This window comes from the organism of the source record quoted next, unplaced genomic scaffold, assembly GCF_019419815.1.
Source record: "Pyrus x bretschneideri cultivar Hongxiangsu unplaced genomic scaffold, Pyrus_bretschneideri_v1 Contig34, whole genome shotgun sequence".
In the NCBI taxonomy this organism is placed as follows: Eukaryota; Viridiplantae; Streptophyta; class Magnoliopsida; order Rosales; family Rosaceae; genus Pyrus; species Pyrus x bretschneideri.
The window spans coordinates 3775126-3799967 of NW_025999657.1; the positions used below are offsets into that span (position 1 = coordinate 3775126).

General features: G+C 38.0%; 1 protein-coding gene across 1 annotated transcript; it reads left to right on the forward strand.

Annotated features, from left to right (window-relative positions):
- The first annotated feature begins 2167 nt into the window (after positions 1-2167).
- Positions 2168-4432, forward strand: LOC103934749. The gene has a single exon (XM_009344496.2). The coding sequence runs from the start codon at positions 2168-2170 to the stop codon at positions 4430-4432; it is 2265 nt and encodes a 754-aa protein (XP_009342771.2).
- Positions 4433-24842: the final 20410 nt, after the last annotated feature.

The window sequence follows — 24842 nt, forward strand, 5'->3', positions numbered from 1 at the left end:
CATTGCTACAATCTCTCATCTAAATTACATTCAACACTTAGCATGATGCTATTTGGACACACACACACACAGAGACACACAGATATACATATATATAAAGTTGATATCATCAATTTCGGCACATTCTCTAAAAGAGTGAGTCCTAACATTATAGAAAATACCTGCATGAACAATAAAACATGTCAATGATAATGTTAATTTTGTGTGTCTACGTAAATCTATATTGTATGCAAAATGGAGCAAGGAGAAATTGTTCGGGCGAAGATTTCTCCGAAGAGGGCTCCTCGGCACTCAGCATAGCTCCCTAAGGGATTGGCACTTTGGATGTGAAGTCCAGCTCTTGCCTGCTAATGTGCTGCAAGAGGAGGACAAAGTTAGTTTTGAAAGGTGCCTTTGTAGGGCCTTAGGTGTAGGCCTTAAGGCTTGCAATCAAAACTAAGTGCTAGGCATGTCATTGCTATCTCAATATAGTAGATGTAGAACAAGATTGTGCTTAGTCGATTACTTGCGCCCCAAGTTACTCGGACTTCTTGTTATCAAAGGATTGTCGTGGATGGGTTAAGTACACATTAAGTCCTTTTTCTTGCCTTGTGACCAAAGACTTTTAGTTCATAGTCTTGTATATTCGAAAGCACTTGGAGGGTAGTGACTCATCAACTTTTTACTTGTATTGCCACTGAAAAGTGCTTTTTAGCTGATTGTGAGTTAGTCCCCATCACTTGACATTTAAATCATAGGCACATGGCCTATGCATTAATGAGAAGGTGCCAATTTGTCATTGGGCTTGATGCATGGGCTTCGGGCAAGTCTCCCTTCTAATTGGCATTTCTGGGCCATCACACACTTGCAACCCAATGTTCAAATATTAACCCAAACAATAATATTTCTTTTTTTTTTCTTTCTTTCTTTCAATACCAGCCTTTTTACTTTGACATAGATGCATCCCATTGCAAAGCCTTGACCAGTAGCTATCTTCTAATTGATTCTAAGCATTTCATGTTCGTGCATGCATGCATGGGATCTCAAGAATTTTCACGTTAATTTGGTTGTAAAAAGAAACGGACAATAATGCATATTAACTTAGTCAAAGAGAGCAACTTCCATGCAGAAATCCATGCCATGTAAGTCGTCCAACTTAGAAATGTGTTGTCACATTAATCAAGTCATTCCACATGATATCACCTAGTATTGCAGGCGCTCATGACATGCTTAATATTCCATCCATGGGAGGGGATGGAAGGATGGATATTACTTAACCTCCACGAAATTAATGTGTTCGGAAAAGGATATTACTACCATCCCTCGAGACAATATGTTATTACCATGGTAATTAAATCAGATTAATTTGGTTACGCCTAGGGATGAAAGATGTACTTTTGCATAATTTATGTGTATAAAAGGTGCATGTCACTCTGCCTAAATCACTCAATTACATTCAACACTAGTGTGTTTCTTCTCTCATAGCCAGTGACCAATAGAAATAGCTATCGCCCAAGACTGTGAGTTCCTGCAGCTTTTACTGCAATGGCCCTCGGTTACATGGCAGAAGAACCCCCTTGCGTCTTCCTGCAGCTGCTCAACATATGTTCACCATACACGGAACGTGGCCGACAAATTTCTCAGCAATAGTAACATGCACTGCTCCTACTCAAGCTGCAAAGTTTAACATGAATCCGGTATCTATATTAATTCATGCTTCATTTCCCAAATATTCTTACAACTTCATCGATTCTTTTTAATATTGTAGCTATGACCAAAATCTAAGTAACTTTTTAAATTATAATAATTAGTTGAGAGGAGATCAGCAACTGCTAAGAGACATGGATATCGAGTTAGTATATATAAGAGCGTATTTTAAGAAAGAATTAAACTACATGAGAATAAAGACGAGATGCTGACAAATTTGGTACTAAAATAAAGCCTAAACTGCTCCACTTGACTCCCATGATCAGTAAGCTACAAAAAAAGTAAACCTGCTCAGGCTGCTCTCAACAAGAAAAATCCCAAACGAGAACATAAAATATTCAAAACATTCTCCTACACTCTAGTCAAACGTTAATGAAGGAATGCAACAGTGTTAACACGGTAAAGCATTTAAACCTAGGCGGACCTGAAATTCTTGATAACATATTCAACATTCCACAACACAAACAATTAAAAAAGAAAGATGGGTGGCTGTGACATGAACGGTAACCTGTATGAGGAGAAGTTTAGTGCACCAATGCCTTGGATTGGCATGTATGTAGCAGCAGCATCCTTGGCCTGTCTGATTGCAATGGCTGCAGATGTAATCCTCGGCATCTGGCACCATAAGTACTGGTTTCCCTGCAAGTTCTTCTCCATTAATGCCACATCTCTGACCTTGATAGGTGTAGCCATCAAATTGTCGGTGGATCTGAACACTGCCATGCCCAACCGTCACGACCAGCTTGCAAAGCTTAGCAGTTCTGCCTTGATCTGCACAGCAATGGCTAACTCCATGCCGTCTCTTGGAGCCATGGAAAATGAAGAGATGTTCATGAATGTAATTGCCTTGGGAATTCTAGTCATCACCCTTATTGTCAATATTTGCATCCAATTAGCTACCGGTGCAATCTTTGTTTTCTGGAAGGAGCACGCTTCAGTTATGTTCATCATGCTTGTTTTGCTCCTCATGCTGATTTTCTCGGCTTTAACGGTTCCAACAACAAAGAATTATTTAGAAAAAGGGTACAAGAAAAGATACCAATTATCTTCAAAAGAATGCACAAATGCAAGTGGTAGAAAAGAAGTTACCAAACTCAGAGACACATTGACAAAGCTTTGGCTGATGGCTCACACCTCTAGCCCTCAATTTGTGATGGGCAGGTCAGTGACATGCACTGCTTCTGGAGCTTTCTGTCTTTTGAGTGCCATGATTTTGGCCCAAGCCATGTTTAGAACATACTTGATGCCATGGTCCATTAAGTTTTGCAGCGGGGAATCAGACTACAAATTGACAACCACTTTGATTCTATTTACGCAAGCAGTTGCAGTAGGAGTTGGTACTATTTCCCCGGCGTTTAGATGGTTCATCGCCATCAACTTTAAGTGCCCGAAAAGAGGAAATATAAGCTACAGAAAAGAATTCGAAATAGAAAGGTACTGGATTCAGGGGCTTGCGGAGTTGAAAAAGTGTCCATTAACTTTTAGAATCAAATCTCGGGACTGCAGGAAACTTGCACATGAAGCAAGAAACAAACTTTTGGACTTGTGTATTGCAATGCAAACGGGGATTGTCCTATCAAGGAAAGCAATTCGATTAATTTCCATTTTCTTGGTGAGTCGAATCTTTTTACTCAGCGACTTGTTCAGGGAGTGGAAGAACAAGAAGTTGGAATTCGACTCCATCCCAATGTCCCAGAAAAACCCAAGGCAAGATCTTAGTAATTATGTTCTGTATCTTGAAGGTGAGGATGCGTTGGTTCATTACATGATGAATTCCAACTGTGATGCTACTGATCATTGGACTCAGAAGGGAATGAAAGAAGAACCCAAGCATCTCATTAAGCTGTTGGAGAAATTGACAGCCTCACAAGGATTCAAGGGAGTGGCAGAGTTTGACAGTGATCAAGTTCCCTCTCTACAATGTGAAGAACCTCCAAATTGTTGGGCTCTTCCCGTTGTGACACTAACAAGTATTGCACTTGCACTTCCAAACATCGGTTCTGGTTCAATCGAAAATCTGATAGATGGGGTACATGAAGCGCTCATGTACATGAATGCTATTGAGGAACAGCTGGATAGCAAAGGAGTTCTTGCCAACATCAGAAAGGCGGCAGAGGTCGTGTGGCTAAGAGTTGATCTATATCACACATGGCTAGATTTGGATCTCAGAAAATTGTCACGTCAAGGGAAGAGTCTAAAGGAAACACTTGAAGAACTTTCTGAAACTGCAAAATCCATATTTGAAGAATGTAGAAAGCGGCAGATGAGTAAGGAGAATGTGTGTTCGAGATATATCCCTTCCAAATGGTCTGTTAAGGAGCTTGCCGCTAATTCCATGTACAGGATAAGCCAAACTCTTCTGCTAAATCCTGATGGCCAAATCCATGAATCAAGTGAGAGATTGTATGAATCAATGGTTGTGATGATCTCTGACATAATGGGTGCGTGTCTAACAAATTTACAGGAAGCTATGGCAATCAAGTGTTTTAACAGCACAGTTGAAGAGAGGGAGGAAAGTGTGAGACTTGCAGTTCACGTTCTTGGTAAAACTGAAAGGATTCTTTATATTGTGGAACCTGGTATTCCTTCAAATTTGGATCATCACCAAATGGCATGCATTGATGAGTGGCGTTCGGCATGGAAACCCCAGATAAATTTCAAGGCGTGCACATCATTTCCAATATCCGAGAGTGACAGGGATTATTCGGCAGGCTCAAGTGATCACTTTTACCTGACGATGGATTAGGTTTTCTAGGCTGCTGTACTCTAGCATAAATAGGCTATTAAAACACTCTTGTATTCAGCTTTTCATCAATAATATTCCAGAATTTAGATTCAAGTGTTCTCTTCGGATTTTTCCCTAGAACTCTGTTAATTCACTTCCTACTACGATTTGGCCCTATTTTACCCGCTGGACAGTACCTACTGCCTTGCATCAGACTCTACAATTAAAACTAGTTGAAACATCTTTTAACTATACGTAAATTATCCTTAAAACTAGTTAAGATCATAGCATACAGAAACAAGAGGCTCAAGTTCAATGCATGCTAATTAAGCCACCTCAAACTGTTCAAAATTACTAAATTTAGGACATTATCTGCATATAGGAAGGATGAGCGGCTGAAAGAATTCGTTGACTACGTATCCCATTGCAAACAGATATCCATTCATCGATGGTGTCTAATACTTTTGCAATACCGTCACTCGAAACATCAAGACTCGACACTGCCGAGCCAGATCGATTTACTTGCAGCCTTTCCTGACAAGCCTGTGACATATATTTTTCATGCATGGGAACAAGAGAAGAAAATTACAATTAAGTAGATTATCATTTACCAACTAAAACGCTTTCCCCAACTGACCTAAATGCAATCACAGTACTAATCTTGGCAAAGACCCAACCTAAGCCATAAGCCATTGATAGGAATTAAATTTTTGTTTAGAGGAAAAAACAGAAGAATAACCAAGTTTCAACAACATACCATTTATCTACAATAGATCTCAAGGTCCACCTTCATTAGACTGCAAAGCGACAACGTTCAGCATAGAACACACTCTTTGTGATGCATGTGTAAATTATATAGAGAGCAAACACTTGTTTATAAGGAGTGATGAGGAGGTTAAGATTAACTATATGGTGGGTTTATCAGGAGTTCTATAATAAAGAATATTAGCCTCAAGCAATCTCGATATAACTAGGACTGTCTTAGGCTCTTAGCTGATATGTTTGACCAGAGTTTTCACGGTGATAAGGTTAGTATGATAAGCATCACATAATGGGAAGTGTCCTTATTGAACTCCACTGTGTATTGTGTAAAGCTGGGGCCTGCACTCTCACAATACGCGCAAACATTCATAAAATGAGTGTCATAGAGATGAGAATGCTTCGTTGGATATGTGGGCACATGAGAAAAGACAAGATTAGGAATGAGGATATTCGAGGTAAATTAGGAGTAGCTGAAATTGAAGATAGATGAGAGAGAATCGGTTAAGGTGGTTTTGTCATGTGAAACGAAGATGCTCCGATTAGAAGATGCAATCACGAGATAGAGGCTCAGGGCCAAAGGGGTAGGGGAAGACCTAGGAAGACTTGAAGAGAGACTCTAAGAAAAGACTTGGACTATTTGGATCTAACAGAAGAAGTAGCACAAAGTTCTAGGATTCATATAGTCCACCCCACTTAGTGGGATAAGGCTTTGTTGTTGTTGTTGTTGTTGTTGTTGTTGTTGTTGTTATTGCAGATTAAGAACTGACTGCATATTATCTGGGAAGGACATGCACGAGCATGTGATGGCTAAAGCCATTCTTATTCGTATATGTTCATCACAATATGTATGTCAGCGACGGCACTTGAATTCTAAACATGGACACTGATCCTCTAAAGAAGTTAAGTTGTTCATGTTTAAATTTTAAGTGGCACACCACTTTGTAAGTCGATACATGAATCAAATATCATTATCAGATCACAAAGGTCTGTAATTATAGTTAAAGAAATTCATGTATCAGCTGCAAGGGTGTTGTGATTAAAGAAAATAATTCACATTTTTCATCCGTCCAAACATGTTGGTTTTTTGATATGTAGTTTTGGGGAATAAAGATTAATACTTTGAATGATATATGTGCTTTGACAGCAATGAATCCTAGCTCCATGAACCTGAATACAATTGAACCACTCACTGGTATCAACTACAAGAAATGGAAGCAAGATCTTGAGATCGTGCTGGGAGTTATGGATTGGGATTTAGCACTAAGGAATGAAGAACCACCTGTGCCAACAGAAGACAGCACATCGAGCCACTGACTTGGTCCTAGATACTCTTCGGAACGAAGTGGAAGAAGGGAAGAGATTCTCGAATGAGAAAAAAGCATCCAATGACTTCAATGGGATCTTGTATTTTCTGTGATACAAGAATTCTTTTTATTTATTTATTTATTTTATTTATTTATTATTATTATTTTTTTTTAAATTTTTTTTTATTATCTTTTTTTATTAAGTTAAACTCAATAATATCTATATACACTATAGAATTAATGGTTGATAGAAGAGACAAGGAGCTATAAATATTTTACTTTATCTCTATTTTTATCTGAGATTTTATTGTTTTTTTATCGGATTTGTTCATGCAGAATCTAATCAATTAGAATTTTTTTTTTTTTTTTTTTTTGCTATTTTAATGTCTTGATTGGTTTGGATTACATTGTGCAATTCAGTCTTTTTATTTTTATTTTTTTTAATTTATATTTACTGAGATTCTAATTGTATCTGCACATTTTAATTAGGGAAATTTTATTCAAACCCATGTAACCTCTTTCTACATCCAACTTAAATTTTAAATGTTAATTGTCTGTTTTATCATCTTGCATAATTACCATCAAGTACAAGATGAAATTAATAATAAAACTACAATTTATCAATAAACCCACACATTATAATTAAATGTTACCATCACTCCTTGTTTATCTTACGTTCATTCCGACTAAAACCCTAATAACTCTTATACAAAAAAATAAGTTTTTTTTTATCGATGGCTAAAACCATTTTTCCAGCAAGGATGGAGGAGTTGGATGAACCAACATCTCACTCTCAAACCATTCAAATTAAATAAACAACATATAAAACAAGTAAAAGCCTTGAAGAAGTACCTAAGTTACAGGCCACATCTTTTACGTCAATTGTCAACAACTTTCTATAATTATGGTTAGGTGATGTGCTCTGGACTCAAATCATCAAGGAGTCCCCTCAAAATAAAAGGACCTGCATGAAAAACTAGGAGAGAATTTATAGTCAATACGAATCGAAGTTCAGCACTGTGTTCAACATTGCCGGCCATGAATGCTCTATAGCTTCGTGAAAATTTTCCTCCTCTTTCTTGCCTCATGATGCAAAATATATTAAGCACACAAATTAAACCCTCTTCTGACAATTGTAGCAAAGTATGTAAGTAGGGATCGTTCAAAACCGGGGATTAGGAGGGATTGCTAAACTCTTGAAAACTGACCTAAGAACTCCAAAACAAAGTTAAAAACACTAATTTGGACTCAAAGAATGAAAAACCAAAGTTAAAACACTAAAACAAAACAAAAACTCAAAACAGCAACTAGAAGACTCAAAACTGCCTAAAAACCACTTTCTGGGCAGTTTTGAGCACCTACACTAATTTGGACGAAATTGGTTGAAAACTTGACTCAAAACACTTAAAAACATGAACCAAAACAATTTCTAACTAAATTGAGACTTCAAAGTAAAGGGGGATTTGATTTGGACGAAATTAAAGTTGAGAAAACAGATTGCAAAGTAAAACTGATTTTGAAACGTTTTTGGGGTTTTTAATGGATCATGGACTAGTTAGGGGTTCTTTCTCCACACATGACAAGTATGCAAATGACTCGATTTCCAGTTATTCCTTCATAGAATTATGAATGACAATGCCCCAAATTAACCGTGACATCACTAGTTAATTCTCAAGTTTTCCTTGTGTTATTGAATTGGATGACATCATACGACAACCCAAAGCATTCTTCAAAAGTTCCTTACATGACATCATAATAAAGATACAATCAAAGATCATTACGTTCAATGAAAACTATAAGCATTGACAAAGCACTTGTGACTATGACATCATGACACTTATGCTAGGAATTGAACTTAACGCGATTGTGACTAGCAACCTTCACTACTTGTGAATATAAGTGTGTGACAATTATGTGAAACAAACTTATATTCTAGCATCATATTCATGCAAGCCAATTAAGTGTCGACCCCTAATTAACAAACACAAATACGTTATTACTCGCACAGTTAAGCCAATTGCATTCACGATTCAAGAACTCATAACTGGAATTTATCAAATCAACTTGCACACATAGTTATGGCTTCGAAATCACCCCTAACCAATAGGGGTTTAGCCACTCATGTTCATAGCAAAATGAAAGGAAAATAAATTAAACATTGAAATCATAAAACGAATTACACCTAGAATGCACCAACGACGAAGCTTGAGCATCCAAGAGTCTTTCCTTCTTTCTCCTTGCTACGGCACAAAGGTGGATGGGATGGTTGGGATGTGTTTTAGGATCAGGGATTATGGAATTGGATGAAGGATAGATGAATGGACAAAAATTGAATGAATGAGTGATCCCCTAGTGCCTTGCTGCAAACCCTTATTTATAGGGCTAGGAAAGGTTTTGAAATACTTAAAGGATATATGTGTGTAGCTTGGACAAGGTAGGACGGCTAGTGACAAGCTAGGAAGGCTAGGAGACAAGGTAGGACGGCTAGTGACAAGCTAGGACGGCTAGTGACAAGCTAGGACGGCTAGGAGACAAGCTAGGACGGCTAGGAGACAAGGTAGGACGGCTAGGAGACAAGCTAGGACGGCTAGTGACAAGCTAGGACGGCTAGGAGACAAGCTAGGACGGCTAGGAGACAAGCTAGGACGGCTAGTGACAAGCTAGGACGGCTAGGAGACAAGCTAGGACGGCTAGGAGACAAGCTAGGACGGCTAGTGACAAGCTAGGACGGCTTGTTCTTCCAATACAGAAATTAGGCACCATGTGTGAATAGATAAAGCCTTCTAGAAATAAGGTTTTTAGGCCCCCTTGCAGCTCCCTAACTGAATTCAAGCCTTCAAATTCGTCCATCCTCATGCCTCCATGCTTGCACTATCCAATCTTGGCCCAAAAATGCTCTAGAATGCTCCAAATTGCTTCTTTTTGCATACTTTGACACTAAAACCTGAAATTGCACGAAAATGACTTTAAACACTAAACTAACTAAGGAAAAACAACATAAATGCATGAGAACAAGCCAATTAAGTCACATAAAAATGCTCCTATCAAATTCCCCCACACTTAGCTTTTGCTAGTCCTCGAGCAAAACAAAGAAATAAAACAAGACAAAACAAACAAACATAATCTAAACCTTCCAACGTTTGCCTCAGGGATTTCCAATGCACATGACATGTTAAAGATTATCATTCCCACAGATTTGAGTCAATTTAACACTTAAGCACATGCTTAATCATAGTCACTACTTACTAGTTCACAATTAACCAATTAAAACAATGTTTTGAATGTAGTAACATGCCTTAGAGAATTCCCTCAATCCTTAATAGATTTGCACTCTATTTTCACTCAGATTTTCTAACTACACACCCTATACTAGTTATATGTGAGAGAATTGATGTAGATATAAAAACGAATGCTCACATATATGTATCACAAAGAACGCAATTTCCGGACTTAATAGGCATGTTTAGATATGATCTCATGAATGGAATGCTACTACTTAGATGCGAGAACCAGTGACACCATATGCTCATACCAAATTCAAACTCAACAAATTGAAACACATAACACTCAAGATAGAAGTTTAAGGGTTGCAACGGGGCTTGGGGTATTGGTTAACAAAGAAAGGATAGGGAAAACAAACGTTCTTCAAGCATTAGTAAGCAAAGTAATGAAGTTAAGACTTAGAATTCACTTAGTTTGCAGAAATTAACTTAAAAATACAAGGGGAAGACTTTAAACAACTTCTTGGGGCCGAATTCAACTTTTTGGACCCTTTCTTCAACAAACAACACCTTGGAACTTTTTTTCTCATATTGTTCAACTCTTTTCATACTTTATTTATTTATTTTTTTCACGAATTTTTCTTTTCTTTTCTTTCTACCCTTGCTTATGGCACATAATTCTCAAAATAAAAACTTCCCCCACACTTGGTTTCTGTCATAAAGGAATTCCATTTGAATCATGCTTACTATACTTTAAGAACGAGGGTATGGATAGTCCTAATCTAGGCTAGGTGAGGGTAATGTGGGTTAACAAAGAAAAGGCTAAACAAGGCTCAATGGGGTTAACACCTAAACATATAATGGAGTAGGGCACACGGCTTTTTGGCTAAAGTGGTGGTCACTACACAACTTCATCTTGAATATGTGTTATGCTAATCAATACCATGCTTTGAATGAAATGGGCATGACTTCTAGTGTTTGGAACTAAATGATGAAACGCCTTCTAAGTAGCAACCAAGCAAAGAATAATGAGATCATGCAACGATTTTAGAAAACAAAGAATGCACAGATTTGAACTCTCCAAATAAACGTTTAGGTTCAAGTCTCACAAGGTTGTAGCGTTAATTTGAGTTCCTTCCTTCAAGCATGTTACAAAAACTGATTTTTTTTTTTATTTTTATTTTTATTTTTTATGATTGCATGTGAATTCATAAGTTATAACCACAACCAAGCATAAACATAGAGTAAATCAAACTTTCATCCATGTTAATCACTCTCTTTAACAGCCATGTATTTAAAAACCAAATCCTCATCATTGTGTTGGAAGGTACCCTAAGACACAAACAAACACACAAAAACAACTCTTTTTTGGGTTTTTTAAAACAAATTTTTCAAATTTTTCTTTGATTTTCGGATTTTTACTTCAAAACATACTAAAACACACCAAAACTGCTTAAAAACACTTAAAAACAGCAAGGAACAAGTTTTGAAATAATGGGTGATAAAATCCCACGAATTTGAATGAAAAACACTTAGTTACCCCCCCACACTTAAATCAAACATTGTCCTCAATGTTTTAAGCATAGAATCACACAAAGAAACACACAAACAGCAAGTAAAACAACTAAATAGGCAGATTAGAAGGAATCAACAAAGAGAAGGGTTTAGGAACGCAAATCTGGAATTGGAGTGCTTTCTAGGTCTTCCTTTGTTGAATGGCATGGGTTGCCTCCCAAGTAGCGCTTTCTTTAACGTCTTGCAGCCGGACGAAGAACACGTTCAGGCACCATTGGTGCCCACGGCATGGAGTGAGATCTCCTCCACAACCTGCCCCATGGCATTCTCATAGTATGGCTTCAATCTATGTCCGTTGACCTTGAATTCCACCCCATTCCTTAAGCTTTGGACTTGAACTGCACCATGTGGGAAAACATTAGTAACAACAAAAGGTCCAATCCATTTAGAACGTAACTTTCCGGGAAATAAACGTAAACGAGAATTAAAAAGTAAAACTTTCTGCCCAATTGTGAAGGTTTTGCCCCTAATCATCTTGTCATGAAACGCCTTCGTCTTTTCCTTGTAAATGCGGGCATTCTCGTAGGCTTCATTCCTTAGTTCCTCAAGCTCATTCAATTGGAGCTTCCGATGCATTCCAGCAGCATCTAAGTCCAAATTGAACGTTTTGATGGCCCAATGTGCCTTATGCTCTAGCTCCACGGGTAAGTGACAAGGTTTTCCATAAACTAGCCGAAATGGAGACATCCCTAGGGGTGTTTTGTAGGCAGTGCGATATGCCCATAGTGCATCGTCTAAACGCATGCTCCAATCCTTCCGGTTAGGCCCCACGGTCTTCTCCAAGATTTGCTTGACCTCTCTATTTGATACTTCGGCTTGGCCACTTGTTTGTGGGTGATAAGGTGTTGAAACCTTATGCTTGACATTGTACTTCTTGAAGAGTGCCTCAATGGTCCTATTGCAGAAATGTGAACCTCCATCACTTATAAATACCCGCGGCATCCCAAATCTAGAGAAAATGTTAGTCTTGATGAAATCTGAAACCACTCTAGAATCGTTAGTACGGGTAGCTTTTGCTTCTACCCATTTAGAAACATAATCAACCGCAAGCAAAATATAAGTGAAACCAAATGAAGAAGGAAAAGGACCCATGAAATCAATACCCCAAACATCAAAGATTTCAACATTGAAGATGGGTGTTTGCGGCATTTGGTCTTTTGCACCAATAGAACCTGTTCTTTGACATCTATCACATGTTAAGCAAAACATTCTAGCATCTTTGAACAATGTAGGCCAATAAAAACCAGATTCTAACACTTTACGAGCTGTCCTTTGGGTACCAAAATGGCCTCCACATGCATAAGAATGACAAAATGCTAGAATTGAGTTAAAATCAGAAGTTGGCACACATCTTCTAATAATCTGATCTGGGCAATATTTCCATAGATATGGATCATCCCACACATAAAATCTTGCATCATGTATCAATTTATCACGTTGGACCTTGCTTAGGGTGTTAGGAACTTGCTTAGTCACCAAGAAATTGACCAAATCGGCATACCAAGGGGTACTTACCTCAATGGACAGAAGTTGTTCATCCGGAAACATCTCAGAAATGGGGAGGGACTCTTCTTCACGCACCAATCTACTCAAGTGGTCAGCCACCACGTTTTCACAACCTTTCTTGTCCCTAATTTCAATATCGAACTCTTGAAGTAGGAGCATCCAACGAATGAGCCTTGGTTTGGCCTCCTTTTTGGTGAAAAGATACTTCAAGGCTGCATGGTCAGTGAAAACAATTACTTTAGTGCCAATAAGATATGATCTAAACTTATCTAAAGCAAATACAACCGCCAAGAGTTCTTTTTCGGTTGTAGAATAATTCAATTGAGCATCATTTAAAGTGCGGGAAGCATAATAAATAACATGTGACTGTTTATTTTTCCTTTGACCCAAAACAGCCCCAAGTGCATAATCCGAGGCATCACACATCAATTCAAATGGAATGGACCAATCCGGGGGAGTTATGATGGGTGCCGTGGTTAGGAGCTCTTTGAGATGCTTAAATGACTTCTCGCATGCCTCGTTGAACTCAAAAGACACATCTTTTTGGAGGAGGCGGCATAGGGGTTGTGCAATCTTGGAAAAGTCCTTGATAAATCGTCTATAGAATCCTGCATGACCAAGAAAAGAACGAACCTCTCTAACCGAAGTAGGAGAGGGTAAGTAGCGTACAAGATCTACTTTAGACTTATCAACTTCAATTCCTTTTTCAGAGATTATATGACCCAAAACAATACCTTGTTTAACCATAAAATGGCATTTTTCCCAATTTAAAACAAGGTTTGTTTCAACACAACGTTTCAAGATTAACGTGAGATTATCCAAGCATTTATCAAAAGAATCACCAAAAACACTAAAGTCATCCATGAATATTTCAATAATCCTTTCAACATAATCAGAAAATATGCTTACCATACACCTTTGAAACGTGGCAGGGGCATTGCACAAACCAAATGGCATGCGTCGATATGCAAATGTTCCAAAGGGACAAGTAAAAGTGGTCTTTTCTTGATCATCCGGGGCAATGACAATTTGATTATAACCTGAATATCCATCAAGAAAGCAATAAAAAGAATGACCCGCTAACCTTTCCAACATTTGATCTAGGAACGGCAATGGGAAGTGGTCCTTCCTTGTGGTGGCATTTATCTTCCTATAATCGATGCATACACGCCAACCGGTTTGGATTCTCATGGGTACAAGCTCATTCTCGGCATTCTCCACAACCGTCACTCCGGATTTCTTAGGCACACATTGGATAGGTGAAACCCAACGACTATCGGAGATAGGATAAATGACTCCACAATCAAGAAGTTTGATTATCTCTTTTTTCACAACTTCCATCATTGGAGGGTTAAGACGGCGTTGAGCCTCTCTAGTTGGTTTGGTCCCCTCCTCAAGAAATATGTGATGCATACAAGTTGTGGGGCTTATACCTTTGATATCGGCCAATGTCCATCCTAGGGCAGATTTGTACTCCTTCAACACATGCATGAGTTTTTCCTCCTCTTGTGCCGTGAGGGATGATGATATGATGGCAGGCAGTGTCTCATTTTTTCCCAAGAAAATGTACTTCAAATGGCTTGGCAAAGGTTTGAGTTCAAGGATAGGTGCCTGAATTATGGATGGAAGCAACTTGTTAGTCGAAATGGGAATGGACTCTTTGTTAGGAAACTTACCATCATGTATTGGTGATGACTCAAGGGCAGCAACTACTTCAAGAAAATCCTCACTAGGAGGCACGGCATAGGATAGTGTATTTGTGCCGTGGGGTTGCATGGATGTTGCTCCCTTGGTTTTGACTTCTACACCACTTGTAATGACTTTTTCAAGCATATCATCATTCAAATCTTCAAGGTATCCCTGCGCCAAAGAGTCAACAGTATCAATAGAGAAACATGAATGATCTTCACTAGGATACTTAATAGAATCGGAAAGATTGAAATTAACAACTTCCCCATCAAATTCCATGGACAAAGTTCCATTAAACACGTCAATCTTAGTCCGGGCCGTTTTCATGAATGGCCTTCCAAGTAGAATGGGCAGCGAGGTTGCATGATCCGATTCATCCATCTCAAGGACATAGAAATCCGCCGGAAAGATCAAATGATTAACCTGCACCAAAACATCTTCCAAAACTCCCTTTGGATAGGCATTAGATCTATCGGCCAATTGTATGATAACACCATCCTTTTTCAATGCTCCTAGGTTCATAGATGCATATATGGAATATGGCATAACATTTATAGAAGCACCTAAGTCAAGCATGGCAGATTCAAATCTAGTGTTACCTATGACACAAGGAATGGTGAAACTACCCGGATCTTTGCATTTGGGAGGTAGTTTGCGTTGCAAGATGGCGGACACATTCTCACCTACTTTTACCACTTCCTTGGTCGACATCCTCTTCCTAGTGGTGCACAACTCCTTCAAAAACTTGGCGTATCTAGGGACTTGCTTGATTGCATCCAACAAGGGTATGTTCACTTGAACTTTCCTAAATGTCTCAAGGATGTCCTTTTCAGCTTCTTCCTTCCTTGTTTGCATAAACCTACTAGGAAAAGGAGCATTCGAAGGAAAAGCATTAGTAGAAACTGAATTTGACACATTCTTACCCTTTTTGGCCGAATTAGACAGTTTTGGGGCACTAGGAACTTGCGGCAAAGACTCTCCCACCTTTGCCGTGGGTTTGCTTGATTCTTCCTCTTCAATTTGCAAGTTTTCATCACCTTTGGGACCTGATTGTGATGGTGTAGGATCTGCCCCAATCTCTTCTCCACTTCTCAAGGTTATGGCCTTTGCACTTTCGAAGCTTCCCTTTGGATTTGGAACGGTGGAACTAGGGAGCTTTCCTTGTTCACGAAACTGCCCCATAAACTCGGCAATTTGCCCCATTTGTTTCTCCAATTGATCCACCCTTTTGTCTTGGTTTTGCATAGCCTTAGCTTGATCGTCCTGCCCATTAGACAACTTAGTTAGTATCTTAAGAAGTGCATCATTGTCAAGGGACGTACCTGAGGCACTTGGGCCGGATTGGGCTTGATTTTGGGGTGGGCCGTAGGTTTTGGGAAAGAACCCAGGGGGTTGTTGCCTAAAGCCTCCTTGGTTTTGAGATTGTTGGGGCTCCCTCCATTTGAAATTTGGGTGGTCTCTCCAACCGGGATTATATGTGTTGGAATAAGGATCGTTCCTTGGTTGGTTTTGGCCTTGAAACCCAATTGCATTGGCGCTTTCCCATCCACCATTTTCAATCAACTGTGGACATTTTTCAGAGGCATGTCCATGCATAGAACATACGCCACATACAATTGGTCCTTGCATCTTCATGCCCTCGGCTAACTGAGACACAATAGAAGTAAGATTAGCCAATTGTGAATTAATGTCAGAAGTAGAACTTACCTCATGAACATGTTGCCGTGGGGGTCCTCTTTGGCCTACTCCTTCGTATTGTTGATCGTTCAACGCTCGATTAGAAATCAAGGTCTTGGCAGCCATAGGTGTTTTGTCCACTAATGCTCCACCTGCCGAGGCATCGAGCATTTGACGTTCTAATGGTAGGAGGCCCTCGTAGAAGTATTGCAAAAGTAGCTCCTCCTTCATCTGATGCTGTGGACAAGAAGCAACAAGTGATTTAAAACGTTCATAGTATGCAGGAAAAGACTCACCTTCATCTTGTTGAATTCCACTTATTTTTTTACGAAGAAGAATGATGCGAGAAGTTGGGAAAAACTTCTCCAAAAACGCTCTTTTCATACTCTCCCATGAAGTGACAGTGCCAGGAGCCAACTCGTATAACCAATCCTTAGCTTTATCCATTAAAGAGAACGGAAAAGCTTTCATCTTCAAAATACTTCCGTCAACATTGACGGGAGTCATGCTTGAACAAACTACTTCAAACTCTTTAAGATGCTTGTTTGGATCTTCCATGGAAAGCCCATGGTATTTAGGAATGTGGTGCAACAAGCTTGACTTCAACTCGAATTCATCGGTCTTGCCTTGGGCAGCCGCGGGGTATTGAATGCATAATGGTGCGGCATTGGCCAACCCTGAGGCCGAAAGCTCTTTAATGGTCCGATTGTCCGCTGCCATAACTTCTTCTTCCAGTTCTTCAAACTCAGATTCGGCCTCTGAACTTGAACTAGGTTCACTATGTTTGGGATGCCTCCTCTTTCTTCTCAAATCACGTTCAAAATCGTCGTTAAAGTCTAAGATATGTGCATGCACAGTTTGAGAACTCCGCGTCATGCACTAGTACCTAAAAAAAAACAAGAAACAAAAATAGGTCAGAAACTAAAACAAAATCAGAAACAAAGTGAAATAAATGAAACAAAAACAATCCAAGGGATTTAGCAAAGTTGCTAATCCCCGGCAACGACGCCAAAAATTTGATGCAAAATATATTAAGCACACAAATTAAACCCTCTTCTGACAATTGTAGCAAAGTATGTAAGTAGGGATCGTTCAAAACCGGGGATTAGGAGGGATTGCTAAACTCTTGAAAACTGACCTAAGAACTCCAAAACAAAGTTAAAAACACTAATTTGGACTCAAAGAATGAAAAACCAAAGTTAAAACACTAAAACAAAACAAAAACTCAAAACAGCAACTAGAAGACTCAAAACTGCCTAAAAACCACTTTCTGGGCAGTTTTGAGCACCTACACTAATTTGGACGAAATTGGTTGAAAACTTGACTCAAAACACTTAAAAACATGAACCAAAACAATTTCTAACTAAATTGAGACTTCAAAGTAAAGGGGGATTTGATTTGGACGAAATTAAAGTTGAGAAAACAGATTGCAAAGTAAAACTGATTTTGAAACGTTTTTGGGGTTTTTAATGGATCATGGACTAGTTAGGGGTTCTTTCTCCACACATGACAAGTATGCAAATGACTCGATTTCCAGTTATTCCTTCATAGAATTATGAATGACAATGCCCCAAATTAACCGTGACATCACTAGTTAATTCTCAAGTTTTCCTTGTGTTATTGAATTGGATGACATCATACGACAACCCAAAGCATTCTTCAAAATTTCCTTACATGACATCATAATAAAGATACAATCAAAGATCATTACGTTCAATGAAAACTATAAGCATTGACAAAGCACTTGTGACTATGACATCATGACACTTATGCTAGGAATTGAACTTAACGCGATTGTGACTAGCAACCTTCACTACTTGTGAATATAAGTGTGTGACAATTATGTGAAACAAACTTATATTCTAGCATCATATTCATGCAAGCCAATTAAGTGTCGACCCCTAATTAACAAACACAAATACGTTATTACTCGCACAGTTAAGCCAATTGCATTCACGATTCAAGAACTCATAACTGGAATTTATCAAATCAACTTGCACACATAGTTATGGCTTCGAAATCACCCCTAACCAATAGGGGTTTAGCCACTCATGTTCATAGCAAAATGAAAGGAAAATAAATTAAACATTGAAATCATAAAACGAATTACACCTAGAATGCACCAACGACGAAGCTTGAGCATCCAAGAGTCTTTCCTTCTTTCTCCTTGCTACGGCACAAAGGTGGATGGGATGGTTGGGATGTGTTTTAGGATCAGGGATTATGGAATTGGATGAAGGATAGATGAATGGACAAAAATTGAATGAATGAGTGATCCCCTAGTGCCTTGCTGCAAACCCTTATTTATAGGGCTAGGAAAGGTTTTGAAACACTTAAAGGATATATGTGTGTAGCTTGGACAAGGTAGGACGGCTAGTGACAAGCTAGGAAGGCTAGGAGACAAGGTAGGACGGCTAGTGACAAGCTAGGACGGCTAGTGACAAGCTAGGACGGCTAGGAGACAAGCTAGGACGGCTAGGAGACAAGCTAGGACGGCTAGTGACAAGCTAGGACGGCTAGGAGACAAGCTAGGACGGCTAGGAGACAAGCTAGGACGGCTAGTGACAAGCTAGGACGGCTAGGAGACAAGCTAGGACGGCTAGGAGACAAGCTAGGACGGCTAGTGACAAGCTAGGACGGCTTGTTCTTCCAATACAGAAATTAGGCACCATGTGTGAATAGATAAAGCCTTCTAGAAATAAGGTTTTTAGGCCCCCTTGCAGCTCCCTAACTGAATTCAAGCCTTCAAATTCGTCCATCCTCATGCCTCCATGCTTGCACTATCCAATCTTGGCCCAAAAATGCTCTAGAATGCTCCAAATTGCTTCTTTTTGCATACTTTGACACTAAAACCTGAAATTGCACGAAAATGACTTTAAACACTAAACTAACTAAGGAAAAACAACATAAATGCATGAGAACAAGCCAATTAAGTCACATAAAAATGCTCCTATCACCTCAGATATTGCAATTGCATCTGTGAGTAGGTACATAGGACCTACAAGATTTTTGACTTTCGAATTTCTTTGAAAACAAAACTACTTAGTTCGAAATTTTGTATTTTGAATTGGGTATGGGAGGACATTTTAGGTAATAAATTTAGGTTTAAAGAGAGATTAATTCTTTAATTAAAAATAATATGGGTATAGAGAGTAAGTTGGGTGTAGAAAGAGGTTACATGGGTTCAAATAAAATTTCCCTTTTAATTATTTTATTCGGATTGCTAACTCAACAGTAGAGTACAACTTTTAATTGTGGCTAGCATCTTTTACACACTTGTATGAAGCAAAAGATTCTTCCATACCATCAGTAGAGTTTGTAAGACCATGATAGATCTTGAAAGGAATGAATGGGCGTTGTAATTCTTTCTACTTCTCGAGATATAATGGTAGACTAAAAGGCTCTACTAGAAGGAATCAGAGGAGAAGTTTTGTGTTATATATGGTAATCTTTCTAATAGCCGACATGGCCATATTTGTGAAAAGAGAGAGAGGACAAGTTTATAATATTACCCCTCTTACATTAGTTGATACTTCAAAGCGATTTTACCTAGAATGAAACAACAAAAACGGATTCATGAGGGTTTAATTACTGAACAACTTACCGATGGTATGTATCTTCCGGATTCGTTTAGATAACAAAAAAATTATTCAGGTTTTTGTTTCGTAAAGGATTTCATGTAGTTTTATACGTATACTACCAGGAAATAGACTAAAAATTGAGGTAAGTCCTTTTGATTCAACCAAATGGTGTATAATTTAGAGACTCCAAAGCAAAGACTTGAATGATTAGGCGGTTTTTTCAATTTCAACATTCTTTAGTGAGGATACAATTCGAAATTAAAAATTTCAAGAAACTTATTTTCTTCCAATAAGTAGATTCGGAATTAAAAAAAGGAATGACAAATATGAAAATAAGGGCCTCTGTTCATAAAGTTTATGAAAAATGTCGATTGATCCGTAGGCGGGGACGAATTATAGTAATTTGTTCTAACCCGAGACATAAACAAAGACAAGGATAATCTTTCTAAAACAAAAAGACTCTCGAAATCTAAAGGACCCGATGTACAGATGTACAAATAAATAAGTAAAAAGAAAAGAAAAAAGGATCCGTTTTGACATGAAATGACACACTCCGACCTGGACTCCGAATTGAGTTGTGCTGGCCGACATCGGGAGGGTGACAAAGCCATAAAGTGTAGTGATGTGGAAAATGTGAGTAAATTTAAACCTAAAAGTGTCTAAATGGAAAAGTTCCCATGTGAGCGGGAATGAACCCATTTTACACGTGATGTTAGAGCATAAGTAAAGTACAGTAAAAGTAGAATGAGAATTATACCATCGAAGGTACTCTTCTATACCAACTTTTTGCAAGAATCCTCATCAACACAAAAGCTCTGCTACTAAAACCTGGAGGGGCAAAAAAAAAGGGTGAGTGGGCCCCAAAAATAAAACTTTTGTAAAACCTTTTTGAAAGCATAATAACCCCTCGCCGTAAAACCAGTATAGTTTCTAGATATACATACTACATATAGCATGAAAATACTTACTGTAGCCAGCAATATCACAAGAATGCAATACGTCGCAATATTGCGTGAATAAACACAGGACGACCGATATCACATAATCTCACATAAACAAACATGTCATATCAAGTGGCTTATCGACATATGCTGACACATGAGTTCATGCAAAGATATTCTGACATGACCAAGACTGGGTGTAATAATCATTTACGCTATAGTACTACAATCATGTGAAGACTGGCACTATGCGCATCACATACGAGTCCTAATCTACAATGGATCCAAAGTGAGCATGCGGTACGACGTGAACATATACGTGAAGCCTGTCACTGGGCCCGGCGAATACTAACACCAGTGTAGCATACGATGAGCAGATAAGGTAAATATGATCATGCCGCAATAATTCAATCATTCTAGCCAATATAACACTATTCCTGGTCGTAAATATAATTAAGGAATCCCCTTATGGTACAATTACATGTGCATCCCGTAGGATTATAATGATTTCCTAATTCTCATCATTACGACATTTCTTATAAATATTAAATAATTATGGCAACACATAGAAAATTCGCTATTAGATTTATATATGGAAAGTACACAAATACACACACACACACACACACACACACTACATAAAAGAAAAGACCCACTTACAGATACTTGCGAGGTTGCAACTGTTCAGACTAGAGAAGCCGGAGTTCCTGATTGTAATCGCACTTAAGCATAATATTGGGTTTCATAAGTAAAACTCAACTAAAACAATTAAATTTGGGAAAATGGAGCGCCGATTTGGAATCAGAGTGTCGAAATATGCTAAGAAGGGTCTCGGGAAAATTTCGTAAAAAGTCAACGGTCAACCAAAATGTCAACCGAGACGCTAAGTTGGTCAACTACGCTAAAACTTTGGAATTTCACTTAATGGATGTCAAAAATGGGTTCGGGGCATCGAAATTAGCTTAGGAGGGTTTCCGAGAAAATTTCAAAAAAGTCAACACAGGGAATATTCTAGATTCGATTTAGGAAATGGGTCGGTTAGATCTAGGCTTGGATCCGGGTTTGGATTTTTTTTTTCGACGGGTCGCTTGTTTCAACAAAAGAGAAAGCCAGAAAATCCTAGCTCCAATCAGGGTCAAAACTCAACCATTATTAGCATATAATAGTCAAATTGAAGCTAAGGAGATAAGGAGTAAGATTATACAATTGTGTTCTCTCGTGGTGGCCGGAGTTGGTCGAAAAAAGGTCTAAAACATGCAAACTTCGTCGAAATATGGAAAATAGTTTCCTCGAGCTATTTTCTGTCATAAAACTAGTCCAAAACCACTTATCACACATAGATTTACACTAAACAATGAGAGATGTTCATCCGGATGCATTTTCGACTCACCTTCACTGAAAATTATCAATCGTCATTGGAGAAATGGAGGTCAAGGTCTGGGTTGTAGTTCACGACTTGGGGGTCTTGAGCTTGGGTTCATACACGTTTTTGTCCTCATTTCAGGGCCTAAAAATGTGTGATGGTGTGAAGACTCGCCGGGGAAAATGGCAAGTGATGGTGGTTCGATATAGTTACAGAGGTGAGAAGAGAGTTTTTGAGAGAGGGTTTGTTAGAGATGAAGAGAAGAGAGAGGGCGACCAAGGGAGTTAGAGAGCTTAAGGGAGAAGAAGTGAGATGACAGCAAGAGAGAGGTTAGAGAGTTTCTGGAATAGGACATAGGAGCAAGGGAAGGGTGATGTGTGGGCCCCACATAGCTCATAAAACAAGACACAAAATATCTTTAAACATGGAATTACGAATTCACTCTCGATATTCGGTGTTTCGTAAAATCTTCATTATAACTCCAAATTCAATTCTGCTTGGGCTCATGCATCCGTATTAACGAGTACTTCGAGAATATGGTAAAATAATAGCTCATACGCGTTGCAAAATGACGATCAACAAAAGTCAACACTCTTGCTTCTAGGGACATTTTGGGTTAATTCACATTTTTAAAATGAATAAAATCATTAAATTAGGGACGGGTTGTTAGATCAAAACATTATGTATGGATGGTATGAACTGCCTAAACAAGAATTTTTGAACAGTGAACAACCAAGGCTTAATCACTACATCAAAAAATTTCCATTAATGAAAGATGTAAATCCATTGGAAAATAAAAAATACACATGCCGAATGAAATGGTTGTTGCTATTTGCTACAATAACGACTCATTGGTTTAACTGAATAACAAAATAAATAGATATACATTTCTCTTTGTCTCAGGTCAATGGATTTTCTCAATCTATATGTAAACATAGAACCTATTTAGATATACTCGAATGACCCCTTCTCGTAATTAGAATGTATATATCCCTATTTCGATATGCTTCGGTATGTAATGAACTTATAATCATGGAATCGACTTGATTATCAAATTATAGATTATAAGTTCATAACCCTAGCCCATTCCCATTCCCATATCACGTCCTGAATATGAAACAGATTTACAAAATACCCACTCAATTCATCCTATTTCATATTCAGGACGTGATATGATTCCTAAGGATGAATTCGATATGGATAGTTCCAATAAGATTTCATTCTTGAACAAAAATCTATTTTTTTATTTCATCTATTCCCTGACCAGAACATGGGGGGATACACGTTACACTATGATTTTGAATTAGAAGAGAGGTTTTAAGAAATGAAAAATTTATTCATTCTATCAAGAATCGAGTCGGATTTGGTGTATCATAAGGGATTTTCCTTTTCTTTAGGATTTAATAAAAAAACAATTCTTGGATGAGATGTTCAACTCCAGGGATGAATCGAAAAAGAAATCTTTATTGGTTCTACCTCTTATTTTTATGAAGAGAATGAACCTATTTATTGAAGGATCATAAAAAAAAAAAGGGTCTGGACTTCCTACGGGAATGATTGGAAGATCCAAAATCCAAAATAGTGGTATTTGCTAACAAGAACATAATGGAGGCAATCATTCAATATAGACTGATCGAAATCTTATTCAAATCTAATATAGCACCTATGGGTACATAAGAAATGTATTGAATCGATTTTTTTTAATGAATAGATCTAATCGCAACTTCGAATATGAAATTCAAAGGGATAAAATAGGAAATGCCCTCTTACTAAGACAACATAATGTTCTTGTAAATTATGGCCAGGTATATAAGTGTTAATTTCAAATCCAGAGGTTGAGTGTACTCTGGCAACTTTACGTAAGGTAGAGTTTGGTTTTTTGTGGGTGATAATGGGAATGTTGACAGATAAGTCAACCTTACTACCACTCGACAAATCGTACATGAGATTTTCACCTCATATGGCTCCTCGTTCAATTCTTTTGAAGTCATTGTAATTAATAGACTCAAATTAGTAAACAATCTTCGAAAAAAATGAACGATAGTGAAATTGTGTAGAGTAAATTATCTGTTACATTTGGTGTACAATTTTTGTTCAATAGGGGTGTATTTAGAATTTTTTTATTTTTTATTTTTTATATTTTTAAAACCGTATGAGGTAAACATTGTCATTGCATATTAGGGTATATAAGCCACTTAATATTAAATATAATGTGGGGTGTAACAACATTATGTTTGTGGGCTAATAAAAAATGTCTTTCTATATTTATTTATCTTTATTTATATTTTTCTCTTGTAAGGATGCTTTGAGTGCAAACATGATTCTCTCCCACACATCACTTTTCATGAGTGAGCGGTTGAGGTTTAACAAAATCTTATTGATTAAAACTTTTTTTATTGATAGGAGAGCAAAACTCCTTAGAGTGCGATACCTGATCAAACATGGCCGTTTTTACCTTCATCATATTTGAAAAATGTCACAAACATAGTTTCCAAATAATAAGAAATTAATACAGGATTTTAGCACAAGGCTTGGGCTGTACACTTGATGTTAATACAAGATGCTATTACTGGAAATTGTCATTTGGAAAGTATCTATTTTTAGACGGGTTTCTGTTATTGTGATGTTTTGGTTCATTAATACATTAACATAAGTAAGTTTCTCTATTCATGATATTATGTTACTGAATTAAAACAAAGCGAGACTGTGAACCAATTACATGCAAGTTCTCCTACTTTTGTCAACGGATTCATACAATCCTCTCATTTATCACGCGACTTTCTTATCATCTGAGTGAATTTGATTCATTGAG

Bases quoted from the DNA above. Each gene is read 5' to 3' on its own strand.
- LOC103934749 (XM_009344496.2), top strand. From the start codon at position 2,168: ATGGGTGGCTGTGACATGAACGGTAACCTGTATGAGGAGAAGTTTAGT.